This window comes from Eublepharis macularius, chromosome 15, assembly GCF_028583425.1.
Source record: "Eublepharis macularius isolate TG4126 chromosome 15, MPM_Emac_v1.0, whole genome shotgun sequence".
NCBI classification, from domain to species: domain Eukaryota; kingdom Metazoa; phylum Chordata; class Lepidosauria; order Squamata; family Eublepharidae; genus Eublepharis; species Eublepharis macularius.
This window is the reverse complement of record NC_072804.1, coordinates 46,344,347-46,372,274: the sequence shown is the minus strand read 5'-3', so window position 1 is coordinate 46,372,274 and position 27,928 is coordinate 46,344,347. Positions and strand designations below refer to the sequence as shown.

The 27,928-nt window shown below is 45.8% G+C and overlaps 1 protein-coding gene across 1 annotated transcript; it reads left to right on the top strand.

The window, feature by feature from the left end:
* The first annotated feature begins 72 nt into the window (after positions 1 to 72).
* On the top strand, positions 73 to 27,928 carry SCN1B (sodium voltage-gated channel beta subunit 1). Its single transcript, XM_054999500.1, has 6 exons — positions 73 to 232; positions 18,730 to 18,896; positions 21,089 to 21,332; positions 23,272 to 23,413; positions 23,867 to 23,977; positions 26,855 to 27,928. The coding sequence occupies exons 1-5, from the start codon at positions 187 to 189 to the stop codon at positions 23,931 to 23,933; spliced, it is 666 nt and encodes a 221-aa protein (XP_054855475.1). The 5' UTR covers positions 73 to 186; the 3' UTR covers positions 23,934 to 23,977; positions 26,855 to 27,928.

Genomic DNA, 27,928 nt, shown 5'->3' with positions numbered 1-27,928 from the left:
CGCCCGGCTCTGGGGCGGGCGCTGAGCCCCGCGCTATAAATACCCTCCCTGGAAGATTCTTCCGAAGGATCGTCTGTCTGTTGACCGCAGGAGGGGCTCGGAAGGACCCGAAGGAGCGTGGCCGGCACCGGACAGGTCCTCCATAGGCCCGAAAGGGGCGCGCACCCTGGATCCGAACCCCCCAGCATGGCTCTCGTGCGCCCCACTTCACTCTTGCTCTGCTTTTCCTTGGGTGAGTTCCAAAACCACTTGCGGGGGGGGGGGGGTTAAAATGCAGGGGGTGTCCTCAGAGGGTGAAACAGGACAACAGCGGAGTTTAGACTAGCAGCCCCCCACCCTGGAGAGAGAGAGAGAGACTCCAGTATCTCTCTTCCTTTGGCTCAGTTTGGCCTGTTCCCATAGTGGCCCTAAAAATCCCACTTCCGGGATTTTATTCTTGCTGGCTGAATTTGAACTCGAGACCAAAGTCGTGGCCCTTCCCAGTAAAGCTAAGATTTCTCCTTTGTAGGGAGGCCGATGGGGCCTGCTCTAAGGCTTCTCTCTGTAGCTTTAAGGAACCCCAATCAAAGGCTCAAAACCTGCTGTGTTTTTTTTCTCTCTCTTCATTCTCAGACCCCAGAAATCAATTTCTAGGTCTTGTCTTTATTTGGGGGGATTTGCAGATAGAGAAGACAATCATGGGGCTTCACAGTGTGTGGTTCGCAGGGTGTAGGTTTGAAGGGTCCCCTATTCCTTCTCATCCATTTCCTTTTCTTTTTTTAAAACTTTAACTCCACCCGTTTCCAGGTTCCTGTAATCCATGCCTGGGTCAATGATATAGTAGCAATATCTTTCCCTTATTGCAGTCCTTCAAGGCAAACCTCAGAAGAGCCGAGAGCAGATTGATAGACATATTTGGTGGGAAGGGGTGGCTCTGAAGATGTCAATTTCATAACTGAATCAAGGAGGCCAATATCAGGTGTGGAGGCAAGGCTCTCCTAGGGCCAGAGCGCTAACCTTGCATGGTGTCAGACTAGGATCTCAGTGAGCTGAGTTCAAATCCCCTCTCTGCCGTGGAAGCTTGCTTGGTGACTTGAGTCAGTCGCACACTTAAATCACAGGGCTGTTGTGAGCATAAAACAGAGGAAAGGAGAGTGATGTAAGCTTCTTCTGGTCCTCATTGGGGGAGAAAGGTAGAGTATAAATGAAATAAATGAATAAAGAAAAGGAGGGGGAATGTTGTAACTTCTGCTGCATCTTTGGCAGATAGTATCAGTTCCTTTAGGGGCTTTTTCTCTGGCCCAGAAGGACAAACTCACAGGCACTCCTGCTTTGCTGTGTATAATCACAAGAACTGTAGACCAGCCTATGCTTTCATTCAGGACTTCCATATAATCAGAAGTTGGCCTCAACCTACATAGCTGCGCCCCCCACGCAATAACAGACAATAATGAAACAGGTGTAGATCTCAGACTTTGCCCGCATGTACCCATGTCACTTATTTGCCACTTATTTGCAGATGATGCAAAAACGGGAAAAGTATCGACTTCCTTCCCACCTAGTTGCCTGCAGGTGATTTTGACTCGCCGTAGGTGAATAGATAAATGGCTCTTGACAAAGTTGCCTCAGCCAAAGGATCTGGGCACTTCCCAGATGGAAGAAAGCCATTCTCCACATTCTGAAAAGTACATTATGGATTTGTGTGAGTGTTGAATCTAGGTTGGCTGTACTTCTGCATTTTGTCACTGTGAACAATGTCTATAAAATTGAAATGGGAGGGGGGGTTATATAACAATCTTCTTGAGTTGTAGTTTTTGACTTGTAGGCTATGATTAAGAATCTCAAAACAGAGAAGCGGGATTCGTAACACTCAGGGAACACTTCAGCAATGGGCTTGAAATCTCTCTCTAGGCAAGTGGAAAGGAAATGCAAAGTAATCTTTTTCAAAAAATCTTGTCTTGATTCGTTGGCCATTGATTGTTATGAAGAAAGGTTGTTCAAGAAGAAGGCCTGGGTGGGGTGGGGGGGTGGAGTGCTTCTGAGCCTCGGGAGGCCTTTTTCTTTGCCACCAAACAGGCAGCACCAAAGATCTGGGCTAGATGGCCCTCCAGTATGGATATTAAGAAGAGGGCCGTAGGAGTGAAAGATCAGCATGGAGAAAGTCCTGTCTGTTGCTGGAATGCAAGCAAACGTATTTGCAGGGTGCCTCACAGACTTAAATGGCTGGACAGGAATATTTTTGATAAATAGAATGCAAGCCCTGATAAAGGAAAGGCAATACTGAACAATTCAGTTACTTTTTAGAAGCCATAAGGTAGGTTATTTATGTCCTGCTTTTCTCCCCAGTGGAGATTTGAAAAGGCTTGCAATATCAACCTTACCTGGCTCCATTTTATCCACACGACAACCACAACCCTGTGAGGTAGATTAGGTGGACAGTGTGTGACTAGCCCAAGGTCATCCACTAAGTTTCCATGGAAGAGTTGAGAATTCGAACCTGGGTCTCTCAGATCCTAGTCTAACACTGTAACCACCACACCACATTGCAAAACGTGGGCCTCTATAGTCAGTCCCCTAAACCATCTCCCAAATGTTTATTTACAGGCACTGCGTGGAAGTGTATGCATTTTTAAGTTTTCTACCCTAAAATTAGGAATTGTTTGGATCTGAAAGCCTCTTTTTTTCTTTTTATGCTATCAACATTTCACTGATGGCATCTCAACTTTTGTGGATTTTTTGATTCCTTTGAATGGCATGCGTCATTTTGCAAGGTAAAGGAGACCGTGGCTGGCAGCCCAGCATTTCCTTGCTTCAGGGCATCCCAGATATTAGCATGGAGAGGCAGGATATAAATATTTTAAATACAGTTTTAATGATCTTAACCTGAATGTGTTTAAATAAGGGACGATTAAAATACGCTTGTGATGGGAGAAGTGTGTGGCTGTTGTCTTAGAGTTAAAAGAAATTAGGCTAAGTCAAGTATATGTCTCTCACTGGCTCTGAACTAAATGGAACCTCCATGTTCAGAGGCAGTATACCTTTGAATGCTCAAGAACTGGAACAAACAGCAAGAGAGTACTGCTGCTTTCATGTTGTGCTTGTAAGCTCCCCAGTAGCATCTAGCTATGCACTGTTGAAACAGGATACTGGGATACAGAAGAAACCAGTGGCCTGATCCAGTGGAGGGGAGTCTTAAGGTTTTCATGCAGCGTTGGCCATGCAGAATGCACAGGGACTTGTCATTTGTTTAATGGTGTTCCCTTGTGAGTAGAAAGTGGCAGCTTGCTGGCTGATGTCTTACTCATTTGTTTGCGGAAGGCCAGAGAGTTGGAGTTTTTCTAACCTTTTCAGGTAGGCCATCTGCAAACTAAGCAAAACTGAATTATTCAAGAGGGCTTTTTTAATCAAATAGGAAGACTGTAATTTAAGGAAGATGTCTTAAAGAGATGCATCAATAAAGGGGTAGGGACTGTAGACTTCACTACTATTGCTGTAATATGAGCCTACTGTGTAGTGCTAGGTCATTTAATATGTCAGCCTTAGAAATGCTTGCGCTCTACTTCAGCATTTCTTCAACTCCGTATTGCATTTCTGCTAGTTTTAAATCTTTGCAAATTTGCATGCATATACCTTATTACTTGTGTACTGAAATATCTTTGAAACCGGCTGTGCTGACCCCACGCTGTGTAATCTGCCTTGAATCTTGGTGAGAAAGGCAGACTTTAAATAACAAATAAACGTATTTACTTATTTTATTTATAGTCCGCTTTTCCCGCAAGCGGGCTTAGAGCGGATTTACATCATAAATACATAAAAACAATTTAAAACATTGGTAGCAATCATGTCGGTACGGCATTATCCATAAAAGGCAGCTCCAAAATAGAGCAGCCCTGTGAGCTCGGTTAGGCTGAGTGCGTGCGACTGGCCCCTGGTCACCCAGCAAGCTTTCACAACAGAGGGATTCGAACTTGGGTCTTCTTAGTCTGATACTCTAACCGCGATATCCTGTTGGCTCTCCAACTTTCTGTTTGCAGTCAAGATATTTTCACATGATGGCGCTTTCCAGAAAGCAAGCGCTTTGAAGTGCATACGCATTTTCTAGCTGGTTAGAACTGAAGCTCAACAGCTCCTGGATCTTCTTGAGCGATTGTTTACTAGAGGAAACAACCAATGAACAATCTCTGAACGTTGGAAAAAATCTTCTCCATAGCTCAAATCTCATCTTCAAAACCCACTTGTTCCTAAACTTGGGAAAACGGAGGTTGATTGTAGTTACTCTGTGATTAGGGCCTGGACTTTGCGTGTGTTCAGAGAGACTTAGGGTTTAGCATGACATATTAATTAATTAACTTTACCTGTAGTCTGCCATTCTCACCAAGACTCAAGTCTGATTACGAAGTTGGAAAAAATGCAATAAAGCAAAGTAGTAATAGCCACATCATAAACAAGGGAACCACTGGATGACAAACATTAGAAAAAAATGAAGTGCAAATGATGTAATACACATAATAAACAGTAGTTAAGTGATGTATTGTCGAAGGCTTTCACGGCCGGAGAACGATGGTTGTTGGGGGTTTTCCGGGCTGTATTGCCGTGGTCTTGGCATTGTAGTTCCTGACGTTTCGCCAGCAGCTGTGGCTGGCATCTTCAGAGGTGTAGCACCAAAAGACAGAGATCTCTCAGTGTCACAGTGTGGAAAAGATGTAGGTCATTTGTATCTACTCAGGAGGGGTGGGGTTGAGCTGAGTCATTCTGTAAGAGTTTCCCAGGGTGTGGAATGCTAATGGTGGGAGGCTTCACTGTAACCTGAGGAGGTTCTTTTGCATATGGATTGGTGCTTGATGTGCTAATCTTCTCTGCAGGGCTATTGTCGGGTGTGGAGTGTTTTGTTGGCCTGGTGTTTTTCAGAACTGGAGCCCATGCTCTGTTCATTCTTAAGGTTTCTTCTTTCCTGTTGAAGTTTTGCTTATGCTTGTGAATTTCAATGGCTTCCCTGTGCAGTCTGACAAAGTAGTTGGAAGTGTTGTCCAGTATTTTGGTGTCCTGGAATAAGATACTGTGCCCTGTTTGAGTTAGGCTATGTTCAGCCACTGCTGATTTTTCAGGCTGTCCAAGTCTGCAGTGTCTTTCATGTTCTTTTATTCTTGTCTGGATGCTACGCTTTGTGGTCCCGATGTAAACTTGTCCACAGCTGCAGGGTATACGGTATACTCCTGCAGAGGTGAGGGGGTCTCTGCTGTCTTTTGCTGATCGTAGCATCTGTTGTATTTTTCGGGTGGGTCTGAATACTGCTTGAAGGTTATGCTTTTCCATAAGCTTTCCCATCTGATCAGTAATTCCTTTGATATATGGCAAAAACACTTTTCCTGTAGGTGACTGTTTTTCCTTGGTTGTTTGATTCATCCTGGGTTTGATTGCTCTTCGGATTTCATTTCTGGAGTAGCCATTTGCCTGAAGTGCGTGGTTTAGATGATTAATTTCCTCATTGAGAAAGCGCGGCTCACATATCCATCTTGCACGATCCACTAATGTTTTCATATGGACTATATGGACTCCCCAAAATACATAAAGATTCAGTCCCACTCCGACCCATTGTGAGTGCCATTGGTTCACCGACATATGAATTAGCTAGACATCTGGCAGATCTCCTGCAGGACCACATCGGGAAAACCTCGTCTTACATCAAAGATTCAGCAGATTTCATCAACAAAATCAGTTCTCTGAAACTCAATCCACAAGACATACTTGTCAGTTTTGATGTTGTATCCCTGTTTACCAAGGTTCCAGTAAAAGACACTATTGCACTGATTAATCAGATTTTCCCAGAGGATGTAACAGCCTTATTCCATCATTGTCTGACAACCAGTTACTTCCAATGGGACAACGAATTCTATGAACAGATGGATGGGGTGGCCATGGGGAGCCCACTCAGCCCAGTTATAGCAAACTTCTACATGGAACATTTTGAAAAAACAGCTCTAGAATCAGCACCCCACAAACCCAGTGTATGGTTCCGGTTTGTGGATGATACATTCATCATTTGGAGCCATGGGGAGGAAGAATTGAGGGAGTTTTTGAATCATCTCAACAACATCCACCTGAACATACAATTCACAATGGAGAAAGAAAGTGAGGGAAAACTCTCATTCCTGGATACCTTGGTCATCCGCAAAGCAAACTTTCAGTTAGGTCACAAGGTCTACAGGAAACCAACTCACACTGATCGGTACTTACACAAAAACTCCAATCACCACCCCCGACAGAAAAGAGGCATAATGAAAACATTAGTGGATCGTGCAAGACGGATATGTGAGCCGCGCTTTCTCAATGAGGAAATTAATCATCTAAACCACACACTTCAGGCAAATGGCTACTCCAGAAATGAAATCCGAAGAGCAATCAAACCCAGGATGAATCAAACAACCAAGGAAAAACAGTCACCTACAGGAAAAGTGTTTTTGCCATATATCAAAGGAATTACTGATCAGATGGGAAAGCTTATGGAAAAGCATAACCTTCAAGCAGTATTCAGACCCACCCGAAAAATACAACAGATGCTACGATCAGCAAAAGACAGCAGAGACCCCCTCACCTCTGCAGGAGTATACCGTATACCCTGCAGCTGTGGACAAGTTTACATCGGGACCACAAAGCGTAGCATCCAGACAAGAATAAAAGAACATGAAAGACACTGCAGACTTGGACAGCCTGAAAAATCAGCAGTGGCTGAACATAGCCTAACTCAAACAGGGCACAGTATCTTATTCCAGGACACCAAAATACTGGACAACACTTCCAACTACTTTGTCAGACTGCACAGGGAAGCCATTGAAATTCACAAGCATAAGCAAAACTTCAACAGGAAAGAAGAAACCTTAAGAATGAACAGAGCATGGGCTCCAGTTCTGAAAAACACCAGGCCAACAAAACACTCCACACCCAACAATAGCCCTGCAGAGAAGATTAGCACATCAAGCACCAATCCATATGCAAAAGAACCTCCTCAGGTTACAGTGAAGCCTCCCACCATTAGCATTCCACACCCTGGGAAACTCTTACAGAATGACTCAGCTCAACCCCACCCCTCCTGAGTAGATACAAATGACCTACATCTTTTCCACACTGTGACACTGAGAGATCTCTGTCTTTTGGTGCTACACCTCTGAAGATGCCAGCCACAGCTGCTGGCGAAACGTCAGGAACTACAATGCCAAGACCACGGCAATACAGCCCGGAAAACCCCCAACAACCATCAGTAGTTAAGTGGTTGGGCTGCAAATCAGTATTCTGCTGGATTGAATCCCACTACTGCCATGAGCTCAGTAGGTGGTCTTGGGTAAGCCACTCAGCCCCAGCTCCCCAGTTTGTGGGGATAATAATAAAGCTGACTGTTCACTTCTCTGAGTGGAGCACTAAACAGTCTAGAAGAGCTGCTGTAGCATGGTGGTTAAGCAGTTGGGATGTGAATAAGCATTCTGCTGGTTCGAATTCCACTACTGCTGTCAGCTCAGCAGGTGGCTTTTGATAAGCCACTCCTCTCAGCTCCAGCTCCCCAGCTGTATTGTGGGGATAATAAGAACACTGACTGTGTTCACCACTCTGAGTGCAGCGTTAATCTGTCTTGAAGAGCAGTATATAAATGCAGTTTTTGTTATATTATTATTAAACCGCCCTTCTGACCCGTTCCGTTGACTCCATGCTAAGCCCTAGACTAGTTTTTTAAAAGGCATTTGGGATTAATAAATCCAAAACCAAAATGGTACAAACAGAGCATGTTCATTGGCTGTGGAATACCTTACCTTGTGCTCTGTGCAAATGACATTTAAATGATAACTCCCTTCCCACCCCCACTTACCTAGATATTTGTATTAGGTGTGGCCCTCTCTGATCCATCCTTTGCATCTGATGTGCGCTTTCAGTACTGAACAAAAGGCTCATCTTCTGCAGGTTCAGATGGTTCTTTTGGGAATGTCCATCCAGTGTGGTGTAATGGTTAGACTGTCAGAATAGAATCTGTTAGGCCCGGGTTCGAATTCTTACACTGTCATGAAGCTTGATGAGTGACTGGGCTGGAAACTCTTCCTGTCTCTCTTAGCCTAACTACTTTGAAGTTTATTTTGAGATTGACAGTGCAGTCCTAAGTAGAGTTACTCCACTCTAAGTCCATTGATTTCAGTGGATTTAGACTGGAGTAACTTTGCTTAGGATTGCATTGTAAAATGGGGAAGGCTGCTTGGAGTACCTTGGAGGAAGGGGGAGGCCAATCACTGTGGCTGAAAAAGAACAGTTTCTCCGGCTGCCAGTCCGCTGTTGCTTCCTTGATGCAGAAAGTATTTTTTTTGAAGCCCCTCTTTAAAACTTTCTTTTTAAATGAACCTCTTTTTGTTCATAAGAACAGATTAGTGTTAAGGATGTGTCTGCTTTCGACGAAGACTCTTAATTCCACGCCCAAAGCGATTCACGTTCACTGCGGTGTTATGTAGTAAAGCCTCAATAACTTTGGACCTACTGAACTGAATGTACCTCAATGGCCTTGCATAGCAGCTCACTAGGTGCTTAGATTTTAGTTGATTCCAGATTTCAACAATACATATCCTTTGGCTGTCCCATCCTGTTGATTGTATTGACTTACTCTGTGAAATCCACCTGCAGTCCCAGTAAATAACTAAACCTTTTCCACGCATTCGAAGAGCCCTGTTGGATCAGGTGTACCCAGTCCAGCACTGTGTTTTGTACGGTAGCCTCCGAGAAGCCCACAAACAAGTACATAGATGCAATAGTCTGCCGCAGCTTTTGCCTTGCAGCCACTGATGCTGAGAGGTATACTGCCTCTGGCCATTGAGGTTCAATGCAGCTTGCATGGCTTAATAACCATTGAGAGACTGATCCTCTGGAAATTTGACTAGTCTCCTTTTTAAAGCAACCTAAGGCATGAAACTAGGTCTAGTTAAAGGCTTTGACCTTAACCCCTGGAGAGCTGCTTCTAGTCTAGGTATATAATATGTTACGGCAACTTGCTTATGTTTTGTTTTCAGCTCTGCGTCAGATTTCCGCTTGTTTTCAAATTTCTGTAACTCTTACCCTGCTGTATTGTTTAGTCAGTGTTCCAGCTTACACAGTGTATTGACCTATACTTTGTAATTCACCTTGAGTCTTAGTGAGAGAGGCGGACTATAAATAGCGTCAATCAATCATCAATCAGTCCAATCAGTCATCTTAGTAGACAATACTGACCTGGATAGACCGATCGCCTGACTCTGTATAAGGCAGCTTCGTGTGCTATTAACTCTCTTGACCAGGGGTGGGCAAATTGCGGCCCGCGGGACACATGCGGCCCGCTACAGAGTTTTTGGTGGCCAGCCAAGACAGTCAGAAAAATCCGCCTTGAACCGAGATTTGCAGCTATAGATGATATGAAATTAGCACAATAAATAAATTGAATAAAACGACCACTATTTTATTTAATTTATATTTATTGATTTTTATGATACAATTTATACCTTTTCTGAAATGCAAAGTTAACTAATGAATGCAATCATTTTAAAAGGTGCGGCCCTCTGCTAACCTCCGCTCCCACAAAGTGGCCCCCGAGCCAAAACAATTGCCCACCCCTGCTCTTGACTATCACACAACAGTATCTCTTGCTAGATGACATTGGGCTAATCCCCTTCTCTCAGTCTAACCTACCTTGCAGGAGTGTTGTGAGGGTGAAACGAGGAAAAGGGGAAACCCGTGCACATCTTCCTGAGATGCTTGGAAGAAGAGCAAGATAAACTAGATAGCTCTTAAGGTCACAACCAAATCCACCTTAATTTTCTGTTACCTTTCCGCTCCCTTATGTGCTTAAGCCTATGTGTTTCCTGTTTGAAAGGAAACATAATGCATCATTACTCTTTTGAAAACGTTATCCAGTACATAGTTTCCTTCTGCTTACAGTCACTGTTCAGATCGGCACTGTTTTTCAGATGCTACTTAAAAACTAATGGTCAGCCCATTTCTGGTCATTAAATTTTCACAGTGCTGGCTCAAGTTGATTGTGGAGCCTTGGCCAAATTGAAGCTCTCCATCCATCCCAGAGCTTGTCCGTGGGATGCAGGATCATGCCCAAAATTCATGCATTCTCATCGCCCCTGTCTTTAAGGCCTCTCAGGTTTGGAAACACGACAGGGTGGCAACATAAACAAAAATTAACCAGCAAGCAGGCAAAGAGATACTTCAGATGCATACTTGATTTATTTTTGTTTTGGGGTCTGCCCCGTAGGGTCAAGGCAGCTAATAATAATTTAGTATTTCCTCCCCACCTCTCCACTTAGCTTATCCCACCCCTTTCTTGTATCTCTGTTCCTTCCACTCCTGATTTTTGTAAACGGGATCATTCTCTCCAGCCGAATATGCTAGCTGCTACAAGCAACAACCCAGGGGAGGCTTTAGTCCCTGCTTGTAGGACTTGCTGAAGGGAGTTGTGGTTGGTCACTGCAGAGAAACTGGATGCTGAGCCAAATGGCCCATTGGCTTGCTCTAACAGACCGCCGGTATTCTTATAAATTCCCATCCCCATCTTCTCTACCAGAATACATAGACGGGCTGTAATCTTCGTACGGAGGAATTTTTTGAGATTGAGGGCTTCTAGTTGGAAATAATGACATTAACCCTGGAAGCCCTTTCCACCAGTGTCAGATGCTTTGAAGCTGCCTCTAGTTAGGCTGTGAGCCATAGCTCAGTAGTCGCTCATCTGCTTGGCATGCAGAAGGTCCCAGGTTCAGTTCCTGGCATTTCCAGCTGAAAGGGTCAGGTAGGAGGTGATGTGAAAGCCCCCCTCCTGAGACCCTGGAGTCCAAGAAGACCCTGCCAGTCCAAGAAGACAATCCTGACCTTGACGAATTAATGGTCTGAATCAATATAAGGCAGTTTCACAAATGTGAGCCCTGCTCTCCATCTGAGTAGACAATGTAGAACTTGATGGACCAGTTGTCTGATTCAGTATAAGGCAGCTTGATGTACGGATGGTGGGCGTAGCTTCTTCCTACATCACCTCTTCCATTTTTGGGACCATAAGGGGAAGGGTGGCCCCTTTGAGTCAGTCTCTTGATTGTTGTTCCACAACGGGCAAAGCGAGAGTTAAAACAAGAGCGAAACTGCAGTGGTCCAAACAGTTACGGATTTTTTAAAAAAATAGTGAATAATACGAGCTCCTAGAAACCTCAGTTTTGAGGCTGCTGGTGCAAATCTTGCTGTGTTGAGACGTACTCCTCCAGATTGGCGGGAGGAGGAAAATAATGTGAACCAAATCATCTCAGTGAATGAGAATGAAGTGCAGATTTGTTTATCCATCTAGGTTTGGGATCCGTGGAACACTGAACAATGTAATGACCTTAAAGAGTCAGTCTCCGGTGCTCTGCAGAGATGTAACTTGTGTTCAGTAGTGATTTTCCGTTATCTTCTCTCCAGGGAAGGGCATTAGGGACTTTTGTGCCAAACAAGCTTTCCGGAGAGAACGAGAGAGAGAGAGAGAGAGAGAGAGAGAGAGAGAAGTAAGTCAGCTGCTAGAAATAAAGATTTACCATGTTCAAGGAGAAGGGTAGCTTTTTGCCAAGGAGCTTAGAAGGAACCATCTCTGCCCATTCAAAGGAACAACCCAACATGAAGCTGCCTTCCCCTTTCTCAGAAGAGAGCTGCTGTAGCACAGTGGTTAAGTGGTTTGGCTGCGAATCAGCACTCTGCTGGTTTGAATCCTGCTACTGCCATGAGCTCAGTAGATGGCCTTGTGTAAGCCACTCCTCTCCGCCCTAGCTCCCCAGCTGCATTGTGGGGAGAATAATAACACAAATCCCCGCTCAGCCACAAAGCTAACTGGATGATCTTGAGCCATTCATTCTTTCTCAGCCTAGCAGACTCCTCAGGGTTGTTGTGTGGGTGAATTGAGGAAGGGGAGAACTGTATGCTTTGAGCTGAGCTCCTGGGCAGAACAAAAATGTGACAGGTTCTCTAGCAGAATCAAGAAATGCCAAAATGTACACGAGTCAGGCCTCTGTGTTGTACAAAAATGCTTTCCTTCAGGCCTTGGGTTCAAACCTGAAATGCATGAATTAATGAAGATGTCTGTTTCTGAACATGGGCAGAGTGCCCTTCCAGCCCCACTCAGTTAGCATATGTGCACTTTGGGGTGGGAGATGGAAGCGTGGCTTGGTGGTAGAGCATCAGCTTGGCAGAGTTCAAATTGTGTTGTGTACTCTGTCTGCTGTGATTAATGGGCGATGGTTTGTGTAGGCATGTGGATCATTGAAGGTCAGCGAGAGATGAGCGTCCTTGATGAGCACACACGCGCAAACTGTTCCTACCCACACAAAATCAGGTTATGTAGATGGTGCTTCTTTGTGGCACCCAAGCAGGTGTGAGTTGTGTAAGCGGAACATTGTGCTCTCTGTTGTGTTCGATTCAGCAACAAACAGGTCTGGCTTGTAATGGGCTCGAGTACATTTGGTAGATTTTCATGTGCCTGTGGAGCACACAAAGTCTGTGCATTTCCTGTTCTTGCAGAAGATTGTTTTATTGAACAACTATTAGTCATTTGTGACCTGGGTGTGCAACTGGGGGAAAATGTTCTCTGAGTCTTCCGGACACTTGCAATGGATGGGTGCATGAGAGATCAGTGAAGAAGAATTGGAGGGAGGGGAGGTGTAAGGGGTTTGACAGGGTCCAGAACTGATAGCCAAGTGTAGAAATCTGTGGTTGGTGATGAAACACCACCAGAACCTTTCTGGTTCCTAAGCTAAAACGGGAGGCATTTTTTCATATGTTATTATCTGTATCATTGAGGACTAGAAACGTGTTTGTTTGGTACAAGTGTGAGACTCTTAGTATTCTATGGAAATAACAGGATTCTGAACCAGGCCTGCTAATGAAGTCCACAGAGTTGCTGGTCCACCCATTCTTCTGTTAGTCCTCTGCACCCACCCTCAATTCCAGCTTCCGTAACATTTCCCTTCCTGGTTGCCCTTAGACAATTCTGACTCGTCCTCATAGTTTATTACAATCCATGATCAGCTAAACATTCCCAAAATTCAGCAGTACATAATATGTAAAAATAATACTTAAAGCGTCCCATGTAGTGATCCTAATGTTAGTGGTGGTGATAAGATTGATTAAAATACAGTGCTTTTGAGTGCCAAGCAGGGCTTTTTTTTCTGGGAAAAGAGGTGGTGGAACTCAGGACCGCACAATGACATCACTTTGGGTCATCTGGAACAAGGGGGGAGTTTTTTAAAGTTTAAATCGCCCTCGGTGAAAATGGTCACATGGCCAGTGGCCCTGCCCTCTGATCTCCAGACAGAGGGGAGTTTAGATTGCCCTCCGCACCATGTGGCGCGGAGGGCAATCTAAACTCCCCTCTGTCTGGAGATCAGGGGGCGGGGCCACCGGCCATGTGACCATTTTCAAGAGGTGCCGGAACTCTGTTCCACCGCATTCCAGCTGAAAAAAAGCCCTGGTGCCAAGGATGGTATCTGAGCATTATGAAGTTGACAGAGCTCTCGTCCTTCAAAGCTGCTAAGGTGTGAAAACTGGGAAAAGAGCTGGAGAAAGGAAGAGTGTGACCCGCCAGAGGGTGTGCGAAGATGCTGTCTCTCACCCACTTTTTCTGACACTTTCCCGGCCACATGCACAGATAGATCCCTCCTCCGGCTGACAGCTCTCTGTCATACGCACACCCACTCTCTGTCACCCACTTGCAATCCGTCACATTGATGCAGCTGTCAGCGTTGATCTGGCTTTTCTTTCTACCTGGTGATGATGGGCTCACCTTCAAAGTTAGATTCGTGCAGCTTGTGAAGATGAAGTTGTGCTCTCTTCCCCGCCCCCCTCCCACACTCTCAAACCATAGCTGCTAAAAATGGGAGAAAGGGGGGAAGTGATCTCAAAACTGAAGGACAAAGCAAGGGCCTATGAAGTGAGGGAAGCAGACATAAAGTTGAAGTTTTTCAAGGCTAGGCTATCAGTCAGGCAGTGTGGGGGAGTGGTTAGAGGGTCAGCCGAACATCTGGGAGACCTCGACAAAAGTTACAAGGGAAGAGAAGGAAGGAGCTTTAAAATCCACACAATTCCTAATTTGTGGATGGAAAATTTAAAAATACATACACTTTCTGAGCAATGGTTTTAAATAAACGTTTGGGAAATGTAAACCATAGAAGATGGTTTATGGGACAGGCTGTAGGGACCCAAGTTCTTGAATGTGGAGTAGCGGTTGCAGTGTCAGACTAGGATCTGGAAGACCCAGGTCTGAGTCCTCCACTGTCCCATGGAAGCTCACTGGGTGACCTTGGAGCCAATCATACACATTCAGCCTAACCTACCTCTCAGGGTTGTTGTGAGGATAAAATGGAGGAGAGGAGAACAGCGTTGTAAGCTGCTTTGGGTCCTCCTTGGGGAGAGAGGCAGGGTATAAATATCTAAATACATGAATTAGTTCCTGGTTTGAAGCTCACACTTGCTAGACGGACTTCATCAAGGGATGCTCACTCCCCGTCCACAATTTGGGACGAGTAACGACTCAGCTACACAGTAAGGATTTTTGTCAATGTTTATTTTATAGATTTTTTTTTATTTTGCAAATTTAGCTGCTATGATTGCTTTATCAAAGAGGAGAAAGTGGTGGTGGGAAAAGCAATCAACCTTTTCCTCTCTGACTGTTTTCTTGCTAGGAAAAGCTGACCCCACTGGGGAAAATTTACAAGTATTTTTTCTGCTCCTGATCAGCTAAAGAGCAATAAAATATAGGACCCCCCTCCCCTTTGGAATGGAACAGAGATGGCAGTGATTGTAAACACCAGAATTGGTTGACAAGGTTGTGGAAGTGATGCTTCTGAACTGATTAATGAAAAGCCAAAGCAGCTGATCTTCTGCAGAGAGACATCCAAAATTGAATGAAGATTGCCTTGAATTGACATCCGGGCCTCAGACTGATAGAAAGCTTCAGGCAGGGGTGGGTTTTTTTCAGGTTCAAATCCGTTGCTGTCACTCTCTTTCTGCGTTACACAAATTTGTTCCCAACCGGCAGCAGTAGGATTGTGTTCTTAATGATTTATATATCCTATTTAACGTACCAAGCGGGTCCCTCCGCATCCCAGTTTTTGCCTTTTGAAACTTCGTTACGTTTGCAAATTATCCGGACTTCTAGCGGCAGCAGATTTTGTAACCTTCCCCTTGACCGTGAAGCGGATTGTGAATTGAAGGCGGATGTTATTTCCCCCAACAGCGAAGAAATGCAGAGAGCAGCTGCTAGCAGACGCTGCTATTTCTTGGGCAAAGACATCACACGTTACAGAGTCCAGGCTGGGGCTGGGTGGAGGACCCAGGGCAGGAGTGCTCACCTTATGTAATGGTTCAGTGTGAGTTAACAATTGCTCCTCAATTCCTACACACGTGGATTGGGACCGTGGCATGCATGGAGCTTTCAGCTGCTTTCCCAACCTGAAATGGCCTGGCAGAGGAAGATACCTGGCCTGTTTAGAGACCCATGTATATCCCAGGGGACATGTGGATTTCCCTGGCAACCAGTGTGGTGTAGTGGTTAGAGCATCGGACTAGGATCTGAGACACTCAGGTTTGAATCCCCATTCTGCCACAGAAGCTCACTGGGTGACTTTGGGCCAGTGACACAGTCTCAGTCTTACCTGCCTTGCAAGGTTGTTGGGGGGATAAAACGGAGGAGAGAATGATGTAAGCTGCTTTGTTTGTGCCTCTATTGGGGAGAAAAGCCAGAGTATAAATGACATAAAACAACATTAAAAAAATAGCAACCGCCTCAGGATTATTTTGGGTCAGGAAAATGGTACGGAGTGGGGAGAGCTGAAGCCCCTTCTTTATGTGTGTGGTGTTCCAGATTTGACACTGTGTGTGTGGGAATTGCGTTGTACCCATAACTCACATTGAACCGTTATACAGATTGGGGAATTCAGACCCAATCTATGGATGTAAGGCATAAGCAATACAGAGTTTTAATAATAATAATAATAACATTCAATTTATATACCGCCCTTCAGGACAACTTAATGCCCATTCAGAGCAGTTTACAAAGTATCTCATTATTATCCCCACAACAAAACACGCTATGAGGTGGGTGGGGCTGAGAGAGCTCTGAGAGAGCTGTGACTGACCCAAGGTCACCCAGCTGGCTTCAGGTGGAGGAGTGGGGAATCAAACCCGGCTCTCCAGATTAGAGTCCCTTGTTCTTAACCACTACACCAAACTGGTTCTACGTAAACTTTACCATCTTTTGCTATGGGCTGTGGTGGGTGCGAACTCGCTTGGCAGGTTTCATTCTGTTTTGTGGGTCCAGAATAGGTTTCAGTGACATCTGCGATGTCAGGTGACTCAGCCTTTTGAAAGCGCTCACTCCCCCCCCCCCGCCCCCCAAGTCATGAATATGCAGGACTAGAGGATACATCCTCCGGTAAAACAAGCTGAGAAAAATAATTTCGAAAGACAAGCAGAAGGGGAAGGAATTGGGAACAGCTGAGCTGGCTGGATAAAGACCTGGGCTAAGCGTTTGCTCCTTGTCTTGAACTCGACGCTCAGGTTTGGCCAGAAGATCTTGGCCCTTGGCTTTTAGGCTGAGGCCTGTGACCCTGTGTGAACCACATCAGTGGAATCAACCCAGGATGGCCCTTATGACAGTCTTTGAGATTTGGGGGGTTATATAGACCCAGCATGATGCAGTGGCTAGAGGGCCAAGCTAAGATCACAGAGACCTGGGTTCAAATCCCCACAATGCCACCCCCTTTCTGTCAGCATATCCCACCAGACACACTTATTGTGAGGACAAAACGGATTCTAGGAGGAAAACGTTGCACACCATTTTGGGTCAAGAGGAATATAAACAAATTCAGGGTTTTTTTTGTTTGAATTGTAGTTTTTTTCTCCTTTGTCCCTGGCTGTCGTGGGAACCCTTTGTCCCTCGTCCTTCCCTCCTTCTCCGATTCCTCTTGCCCCACTGGGCGTTTTTCCAGCCCTCCCAAAGCATTCTGGGAGCACTGCTGTGTCCATGCCCCTCTCCTCCTGCCAACCTCAAGTGAAGCTCGATGTACAGGGTTATGGCAGGTTAAGGAGCTGGTGGGCGCTGGCAACGCACTCTGTGGCTGCATTAGTCAGAGCTTGCACCGGCGAACCTGGCTAGGCAGCTTTAATTGGCACCAGCCAAAACCTTGTGGGCAGGAGAGAAGGAGAATCCGAGGTATGCCCTGAATCATCATCCCGTGAAACGCAGAGGGGCAAAAAATGGCATCTGTCCTCGTGCCTCCATCTCCCCATGCACTGAGGCTCTTTACGCTGCAGTTCTCGGCAGCATTACATCCTTTGAACCCCACTGAAGTTATTGAACTTGGAAAAGTGTCCAGATGGTACTTGGTGAGCCCTTTTTGCAGTGATTCGCAGCATCTGGGATATTCTGGGAGTCTTCTGTGTCAAATTGGCTTGGCTGTTCCACCTTCGCTCCAGGCAGCCTGGGAGACAGCTGCTTCCGAGAGTCAGGGGCGCTGATTCCAACTGCTAATGACACTGGCTGATTGCTCTTAAAGCCGCCGTTAACTCAGCTCCAGAATTAGCTGCATCCTCTCCGCTGGAAACATGAGGTCCACCCACATGGATTAGACAGAGGATCTGTCTACTTTTGCACTCTTAACAGTGGTCAATGAAATACTTCTGGGAAGGTTGCGATCCGAGGATAAAGGCAATAGTCCTCCTTGTTGATGGTCTCCATCTTCAAGTTCTCCACTCCGTTTTCTCCTTTCCCAGTACAGCTCTTTTGGCCATAGCCTTGAGCCTGATCTCGCATTAACAAAAACCAAAATACTACTACTACCAGGGTTTTTTTTCTGGGAAAAGAGGTGGCGGAGCTCTCAAGAAGAAAATGAGGAAGAAACACACGGGATTCTTTGAAATCATATTATTTTCAAGAGGTGCCAGAACTCCGTTCCCCCGCGTTCCCCCTGAAAAAAAGCCCTGACTACTACTATTATCACTGCTCCATGTGTGTCTCTTCCAAAGCTGCACGCTCAGTGGAAGAGGACCGCCATCCCAGATAGGAGTGTACCGTTCTTCAGACGATGATATACCAAGTTCTCAGCTGTGAGCTGACTCTGCACATGCAGGTTCCATTTAGGCAATAGCCAGCAGTGGAACTGTTACCTATAGATGTGGCCAGTTCTTTTGAAACAGCGCGGAGGGCGATCTGAACTCCCCTCTGTCTGGAGCTCAGGGGGCGGGGCCACCGGCCATGTGACCATTTTCAAGAGGTGCCAGAACTCCGTTCCACCGTGTTCCAGCTGAAAAAAAGCCCTCTGACTGGGAATACTCACAAGCCATGACTTACAGTCCAGGACACCAGAAAGACTAACCACATTTATTCCCGTACAAGGTTTTTGTGAGTCAGAGTTCACATTGTCAAATGCAGTGAGCTTCGACTCATAAAAGCTCAGGAGAAATTTTGTTAGTCTTCAACAGAATGCTCTGGGGCTCCTGTTTAATTTTACCATAACAGACTACCCCCCCCCCCACACCGCCCGGTAAGACGCAAACAAAACGTAAACTAAAACTGGTACAATTTCTTCTGCAATGCAGCTGTGCAAAGCCCCATCTGGAAAAAAAGATGGCCGATGAGAGAGAGAATATAAGAGAGCAGCACAGAGACTGGACACAGGCAAGGAGGAATTTGTTTCGCCTTTTGTAGGTAATTGCTTTCCCTCCTGTCTGTTGCAGTGACGTTATGCCAGGGGGGCTGCGTGGAGGTGGACTCGCACACAGAAGCCGTGCTGGGCAAAACCTTTAAGATCTTGTGCATCTCGTGCAAGAAACGGAGTGAGACGGTGGCTGTGGCCTTCACCGATTGGTTCTTCAGGCAGAAGGGGACGGATGAGCTAGTTAAGGTAGGTGCTGTGGTGAGGGAGGGATAGAGGGCAGAAACTGGGGCCTGTTTCCTAGGGATGGCGATATCCTATAGATGCTTTTGCTGGCAGTGTGTGAAGCGGTTTCAATAGGATTCCCATTTACTTGCCTGGAGCGGGGGTTTATCTGCCCCCAGCCCCAATTTCCTGCCCCCGAGGAACTGAGGAGCAGGAGAAAAAATGACCTCCACATAGAGACGCTGTAGCAATTTCCCCTAGTCTTTATGGTAAAGAGGGCTGCTTGTCAGCCTAAACTCTCTCACAGGGTTGAGGATTAAATAGATGAAAGGATGATAATGTTGTAAGCTGCTTCGGGTCCCTATTGGGAGCAAAGTGAGGGATAAATATTTAAATAAGTAAAACCCCATGCAAAGAGAAAACTAGCACAGCAAGCGGAAGGGTTCTCTCTGCCTCTCCTCCTTTCTTACTGCTCTGGTGTTCTGTTTGCGGGGAAATTTTTTTAGCAGAGGAGGGGATTTTCAAAAAGTGATCCTCTACTGGCAGTCCATTCTAGCACATCATTTACCTTGAATGAATCAGGCCTTATATAATCTATTAGCCATTGATCCATCTAAGTATCATTTAATCTGATTGTCAGCATCTCCTGTAAAGGGAAACACCAAGGATTAAACTTGGGTCCTTCTGCAACTGAGCCACTGCTCAGGTTGCAAACTCTTGGCACAAATCTGGAAAGGGATGGAGCTTAATCCAGGGCCCACCAATCTAGGGGTGAAACCCATGGGATCAAAGGGTGGAGTTCAGTTGTAGCAACAGATAGAGGCCATGTGCCCAGGGACAGAATTGAGAGGTCAAAGGTTGGAGCCAACAGAAAGTACTAATTTGTCTAAGGTGCCCAGCTCTTTGACTTCCCTTTTCTCTGGCGAAGGAGCTCTCAAGAAGGAAAAGGGAAGCAGAAAAGGCAACCAAAGACAGCAACAGTGTTTAGAGAAGCTGCTTTTGAGGTACAGAAAATCCTGGGCCTAAAATGCAAGTTTAAAATCAGTTGCAAGTCTAGTGTTGCAGAGGCAATGCAGCAAATTCCTATGTTCTCAAAGGCACTAAGCAGTTAAAAACCAGCCTTTCTCCTCTCCCCATTTTTATATGAAAAAGGACTTCCTCTGGCAACTAGCCAGAAGAGGGAAAGGCCAGTTGGCAACCCCCTCTACAGGCATTGTGCTGCTCTGCAAACAAGAAGGAGCTGGGTGTGAGGATCAGGCATGAAGGATCAACACAGTTACCCTTGTCCTGGAAGTGCTGCTGGGCCTTCATACATGACAACATGGAAGAGATGCAGGTGCAAAAATGTAGCTTCTGTGCTGCTACTGTAATATTTTGCTGCAAAATTTTGACTTAAGGAAATGTTTGTCATTGGTGGAGTCAACACCGCAGACATACAGACAAACATATTTACTGATTTAGGTAGTTATTCACTACTGTTCTCCCCAATGGGGAACCAAAGCAGCTTACCACACTGGGTGCTTGGAAAATTGGACATACTTAGCCCAGTGCATCAAACTGTATCCTGGAGTCATGCATATTGCAAAAGAGTGCTTTTTATAGGTCTTATGAGCCAGTGTGGTATAGTGGATAGAATGCTGTTACTGGGATCTGGGAGACCCGAGTTCGAATCCCCAGTCTGCCATGGAAACCCACTGGGTGACCTTGGGCCTAACCTCCCTCACAGGGATGTTATGTGGGAATGAAATGGAGGAGGGGAGAATGATCCTTTAAGCTACTTTGGGTCCCTCCTGGAGAGAAAGTGGGGTATAAATATCTAACCGAATAAATAAAAACAATAAATTATATGTGAGGTAAAAATATCTAAATAAATCTTCAGTCTTGGTTGACTGTTCCGTGAGCCACTGGCGAGCTCTTTGTCTGTCAAGGCCTACAAAACTAAAGGACTATCGTGTTCAAGGAAGAAAGCAGAATAAATTGTGGAGAAAATGCGGGAATTGGAGATGCTTTAATTGTGGTTGTGCTTTGGAATTCAAGGTGGCCATCCGTAAGGACCGTGAGAGCTCTTTAGCATGGGTTGGCTTCAGTGTAACATGTGCTTTCGTATGTTGCCTTTGGAATCACATGGTCACCCCATCCCACCAACCCCACCCTTTTTGAGTACCGTGGTTTTATCCTCCTGGGTGTGATGCAACTTCCTCTGTCTTATCTCCCAGATTCTTCACTATGACTTCTATTCCAAGCTAGAAGTGATAGACCCTCGCTTCGAAGGTCTGGTTGTATGGAACGGCACCAAGTACGTGGAGGATTTACAGGACGTATCCATCTTCATACTTAACGTGACGTATGACCATGCGGGCGAGTATGTCTGTACCGTCAACCGCACGCTCAACTTTGGAGATATGTTCTTCCACAACGTCATGGTCAACAAGACGATTCATGTTGATGTGGTGCCCAAAGGTAAGCACAAATATTGGTGGAAAGGAGGAGGGGGAGGGCGATCTTGACCGAGTAGGGAGGAGGGGGAGGGGATTTGGTCTAGAGCAGAGCCTACAAAGGAGTCTGATATGTGTATCTGTTTAAATAGATTATCAACGAAAGCTTATTAAGTGTGTGTGTAAAACAATCTTAATTTGGTATGGTTGAAAATTATAGGCATGTTTTAAACATGTTTGGTGGCTCTTTCAGTCGCAATGTGTTAGGATCATAAGAAAGGAACAGTTTGGGGCAGGTGGCTATGTTGGTCTGCAGTCGTAGAGCAAGATTCAAGTCCAGTAGTACCTTAAAGAACGACAATGGACAGACTTACCTCAATTCTGAATTTAGAAAATAACAAAACTTTTGTAGACAGATGGAAAGACATATATGTTAGGCTGAATTTGACAACCAAGTATATTATATCATGAAACTTATACTAATTATTATATCGGATGTATAATCAAGTTATATAAGAATATCACTTTGCAGTATTTCTGCACCACTCCCCTGTGTAAAAAAATTGAAAATTCTTAATAAAAATATTTTTAAAAAAAAAGAACGACAAGATTTCCAGGGTATGAGCTTTTGAGAGTCAAAGCTCCCTTCGTCAAATAAGGAGGGAGGGAACAAGAAACTTTCAAAGAGAACCTGTCCTTCTAACCATAAAGCTGCTTCCACATGGACCTTATACTCTGGTTTGGCATCCAAACCAGTGCAGAATTAGTCAAAGTTTGTTGTGCTGAGAGGAAAGTGCACCTGTTTTACAGTCCTGCCTGCATTTTTCTTCCCCCTGCCATTTCCCCCTTTTTATTGCACCCCCTTACAGATGTTAATTCAGCTGTACCTCTGTAACCTCCTGTTGTAACTGTCTCACACCTCCTCTGAGTGAACTGAGTATGGTTAGGATTGGACCTTGTTTAAACCGGCTGCTCTTTGTGGCATCTCCCCCACCCTGCCTTTCTGCTGTGTGTATAAGTCAGCCTAATAGATATACACCTCGTGTCTTAGGAAGAGAGCTCTGACTCATGAAAACTCATGCTGGAACCTGTTTGGTTAGTGTTCAAGGTACTAGTGAGACCCTGTTATGCAGTGGTTAAAGTGTCTGTCTAGGCTCTGGAAGAGCCAGGTTCAGATCCTGTGTCTGCCAAGGAAGCTTGCCGGGTGACCTTGGGCCCCACTCACACACTCTCAGCTTAACCTACATCACAGGGTTGTTTTGAGGGGAAAAAAGGATGCGAGGAGAACAATGTCAAGTGCTTTGGGTCTCCTCTGGGGACATAAATCAAGGTAAAAATCAATCAGTAAAAAGAAAATACATTTTGTCCATTGGTTTCCATTGTTGGTGGAACGTCCTGTCAAGTCATAGCTAACTTAAGGTGACTCCTGCTGGTGTTTTTAAAGGAAGAGACAAACACGGGTGGTTTGCCATTGCCTTCCTCTGCAACCCTGGTCTTTTTTTTGGAGGTCTCCCCTCCAATTACTAACTAAGGCAGACCCTATTGAGCTTCCAAGATTTGATGAGATCGGGCTTGCCTGGGCTATCCAGGTCGGGGCTGGTTTCCATTATCCACCAACAATAACAAGCAAGCAACACCCAAGCTTAAATATGCTGCCTTGCATATGCACATATGTATGTGCCATCAAGTGACAACTGGCTTATGGCAACCCCAGCCAGGGGCTTTCAAGGTAAGTGAGAAGCAGAGGTGGTTTGCCCTTGCCTTGCTCTGCAGAGCCTTCCTTCTGCCCGCCCTCCAAGTACCGATCTTGCTTAGCTTCTTAGGAAATCGGGCTGTGCCTTGGTGCCTTCCTTTCCCTGTCTTGCATAGCTGGAACTTTTCCAGCAAGGAAGGTCCACAGCAAATGAATGTGTATTAGGGGTGTGTGGGGGTGTGTGTCCTCATTGCTGTCCTTCCTTTCACAGCAAACCGGGACATGGCGTCCATCGTCTCTGAGATCATGATGTACGTTCTCATTGTGGTTCTGACCATCTGGCTGGTAGCTGAGATGGTCTATTGCTACAAGAAGATCGCCGCGGCAACGGAAGCAGCTGCTCAGGAGAATGCGTAAGCCTCGTGGGTGGGAGAATAGGAGGAGGGTCCCCGGAGGTTCACCTTCCTGGGGGTGGGGACCAAGAAAGGGAGCAAAAAGAGTGGAGGACACGGGGGAAGAGACACAGCAGGAAGAGATGGGAGCGGACAGCAGGAGTGATGGGCATGTGGGAAGTAGGCCAAGGGCCCTTTCAAAATGGGAGAGTCTTTGGTGACTCACTTCTGATAGAAACAAAAGGTGGAGTATCAAATTTAATTAACAAATGCTTATGTCCTAGACAGATGCTTTGTATTTTAGGTGTACCCCTAGAAAATATTAGTGTGTGAAATGGTTGTCAGGAGCTGGTTGCAGAGTTGTAGCAAAACTGCTGTCTCAGAAGCCACCAATTATAACAAGAGGAGAGGGGAGACATAGGGCGGAACCCACTTCTCACACGTATCCCCTATTCTCTCTCTCTTTACTGACAGCTCTGAGTACTTAGCCATCACGTCGGAAAGCAAGGAAAACTGTACAGGGGTGCAGGTAGCAGAATAGCCCGTGCAGGACTGTCGGTGGGCACAGGGATGCCTGATTGGCAGGTAATTTTTCATTACTATCGTTACAACCATGGAGAGGGTCTGTGGCTCAGCGGGTCAGCACCTGATTTACAGCATTGTGAGAGCTGGCTTCACAGAATCAGGGCCAAGCTACACGTGACAAATGACACTTGAACGGCAAGTGAACAGGCTCACGTGTATCCCTCCTTGTTCACTTGCACTCCACTTGATCACGTAGTCCAACCCCCTGCCCAATGCAGGTTGAGTCTAAAGCATCTCTGACCAATAGTCATCCAGCCTTTTCTTGAAAACTGCCAGTGAAGGGGAGCTCACCACCACCTCCCTAGGCAGCTGATTCCACCTTTGAACTACTCTGACCATGAATTTTTTTTCCTAATATCCAGCCAGTACCTTTCTGCATGTAATTTAAGCCCATCACTTTGGGTCCTGTCCTCTGCTGCCAACTGGAACAGCTCCTTGTCCTCCTCCAAATGACAGCCTGACTTGGCCTAGTGGATAGACTAGGATCCTGGTTAAGGAAGTCAAGCAAGGGGTTGAAGAGTTCAATGCCTTCTCCTTTTCTGGTGGCTTCCTGGTATAAATACCTTTTACAGATAGACCCATACTTTCTCTCACATCTGCCTTGGCCCTACAATCCAGCTGTTGCTTCCCTCTCCCTTTTTGTGGATATTGCACAGAGAAGCAAGCCATTCTGGCCCTGTACGTTCAGTACAGCTGCATTGGAGAGTTGAAGCGATCCATTGTTGGAAAAGGCATGTTCTAGGTTCCTTGCTTGAAGAAACCAGCAGTTTTAAACTTAGTTGTAGTTGCAGCCACCCTTTGGACTTATTTTTCTTTTGCAAGCCACAATAAATAAATGTGTGTGTGTGTGTGTGTGTGTGTGCGCGCGTGCACACAAAAAATCCCAAACAAGGCATAATGACATAAAAAATAGGTGCACTTTAACATTCAGGATAATGTATATTTGATTTTTCTTTTCTTTATTTACTTCATTTCTACCCCGCCTCTATCCTCAGTGGCGACCCAAAGTGGCTTACATCAGTCTCTTCTCCAGTTTATTCTCACAACAACCCTGTGAGGTAGGTTAGGTGTGGCTAGCTCAAGATCACTCGGCAAGTTTCTGTGGCAGAGCGGGGGTTTGAATTTGGGACTCCCCAATCCTAGTCCCACACTCTAACCACTTCACTGCACTGGATCCCAATGTGGATGGCATCAAGCGATTTAAATAGGGATGCAGTTAACTAAGCAGGCATTACATTCTTTCCTAAACCCATTTCTTACTTCACACGGAAAGAATTCCCAGTTAAAACTCATTTCCTGCACTCTGAACTGACTCTAAAATAGCAAAGTCTGGACTGACAAATGCCTGAAGGACCCAGAATCTAAAGCAAAACTTCCTCAAAGTTTCCCCCTTTCCCTTCTTCTGATTCTGGACGTTCAGTACAGCTGCACTGAGTATTGGAGGAATCTATTTTTAATTATTTTTTTTTGCAGCTTGTGATGGATAAAAGCCATCAGTGTATTCTTCTATTTATTTGTTTTATTCAAGATACTTACATACTGCCTCTTCAAACGTGTCAGAACAGCATTTTTTAATTAAAAAATCCATATCAAAATGGGCTATAAATCATATAAAAATAGCATCAAATGCCCTCCCTGAGGCAGCAGCATTATCACTACAAATGGAAGTTTCTGAACCATTTCCAAGGGCAGCCCCACAAAACGTATGTTACAGTAGTCAAGTCTGGCTGTTACTATAAGGTATGTATGACTGTGGTTAGGGAAGCTCATTATAAAACCTTATTTGTAAAATGACAGCATTTAAAAAACTCAATCCATATTAAAACATGCTGCAAAAGATTAAAAACTATCTGTACCAAAATGAGCAGCAAACAAGGTTCAGGGTCTAGAAACTTTAAGCATCGAATGTACGGTAAGAAGACTGGTCTGAAGTTGTCAGTTTACTCTGGTCTTGTGGATTGCCTGAGAATGTTTTGGAGGCCACTGTTCAAGTAGCAAAGACTCCCCAGTCAGAGGGTCTCTACTTGAGGATGGCTTGCTTGACAGCTTAGACTCCCACTCCGCAATGCCACTCGAATACAGTATGGGACTTGCCTTTTCATAGCCCCAAAGTCGTGCTTTCTTATAGCCCATGCCGTTTTTCAGCGGCAGACTGAAGGATGTAATCTGTTGCTTTCGTCTGGAAGCCAATGGAAACCAGCATTTACAGTTCTGTTTTGGGGTGTGGTAGAGAGTGCCGTCAAGTCATCGCTGACTTATGGTGACCCCTGGCAGGGTTTTCATGGCAAGAGATGAACGGGTGGTTTGCCATTGCCTGCCTCTGCAACCCTGGTCTTCATTGGAGGTCTCCCATCCAGTTACAAACCACGGCAGACTCTGCTTAGCTTCCGAGATCAGATGATATCAGGCTCACCTGGGTTACCCGGGTCAGGGCTCTGCTTTGGATACTGATCCAAAATTGGCCTCTAGTAGTAGACTGCATTGCATTTAGTTGTTTTGCCTCTCACAGCCTGTAAACGGTTTTGGCAGACTGCAGAGGGAAGCAGTTTAGCTTTCTGCTCCCGTTTTCCCTGGTTAAGTGAAAATAGCTAGGGAAACGGTGAGATGTCCGGGGCAAGCGAAGGAATGTTTCCCAGCAGGGCTGCCAACTGATTTGCAGAGTGGGTCTCCTGTGCCTTTAAATAGCTACCGAACTGGGGGGAATCCAGCGGAAGCAGTGCTGCGATATCTGCAGAAACCTGCACATATTGACCCTGCCGTTGTTGCTTGTTAAAAACACCAGAAAGCCCCTTTAGGCCAAAGAATCAGTATGCCTAATTTCAGCTTACCATTGTGTGGCAGGGTTATCTAATGATGTGTTCGCTTGCGTGGTTCCAGGAACGAGGCTCTGACAAGCGTAGAGGAGAGGACAAGTGACTCAGCAGAAGCATCGGCAGTCCCTGAGAAGAGCTGATCTAGAGCCAAGCAGCCCCTCCCCTCCCCCCGCACGGCCGTTTCGTTAACAAAGCATGCTATTTTTAATAACAGAGCTCTGTATCCAGCCACCCAGGGACAGACAAAAGAAATGGTGGTTCATCCTGACGGGCACCTTGCTCTTTTAGACGTGCCCCTCCTTCACCTGCGGCGAGCAAGTGATGCCCCAGCCGCAATGCATGATGGGAAAAGGGGGGCATGGCTGCTTGCACATGCAATGCAAAAGCTTGGCGTGCCCCCCTCCCAGTGCCTGCCCGTGGCCTCTTTCCGTTTACAGGCACTCGCGCTTTCTGATTTTTTGCACAATTCTTGCGCTTCAAATTTCGGTGACTTCGCTACCAGCACTTTCTGTGGGTCTGAGGAGAGGAGTTTGAATGACCTGCTTCCTCATTTCCCCCTCCTTACATGCCATGAGTTCAGCCTCTACCTTCGCCTCTCTGCTCCCAGCAATAGAGAAAAGGATTCAAGATGGCCGCCATTTATATGGTTCTAAGGCCCAGCCCACCTGGGGGACACCGTGTCTCAAACTAGCTATATGGACTTGGTTGGGTGAAACATCTTTTGTGCTCTTGTAGGGTGATGCTGTGGCTACTAGTATCCTAAGTGGAGTTAATTTGATTTTTATGACAGAATTTTCCCTTCAAGGCTGTCACTACAGAAATGGCAACCAGAGCCCTTGAGGGTGCTTTTTTTCACCCCCCGCATCCCTGAAATTTGTTACTGTCGTTTCCCCCCGCCCCATCTCTTGTGGAATTCACACCCTGATCTCAGGAGAGATGGATTCCTTCTGTGGTGCCACCAAGCCATCCCCTTCTCCCTCTGTGTTTCTTTCCCAGAACCAGTTGGCGCAAAGTCATTTTGGCTTCTGGGAAACCACCGTGCCCTCTCCTCTCCTCAGACCCCAGGGGCCGGTTTCAAGGATCGGCCCCCATCATGATAGAATAGGGTTTGTTCATAAATAAAGATAATTGGATTTCA

Coding starts and splice junctions, on each gene's coding strand:
- SCN1B (XM_054999500.1), top strand. CDS start 187: ATGGCTCTCGTGCGCCCCACTTCACTCTTGCTCTGCTTTTCCTTGG. Junction 21,333..23,271: donor TGTTGATGTGGTGCCCAAAG/GTAAGCACAAAT, acceptor TTCCTTTCACAG/CAAACCGGGACATGGCGTCC. Junction 23,414..23,866: donor GCAGCTGCTCAGGAGAATGC/GTAAGCCTCGTG, acceptor CTTTACTGACAG/CTCTGAGTACTTAGCCATCA.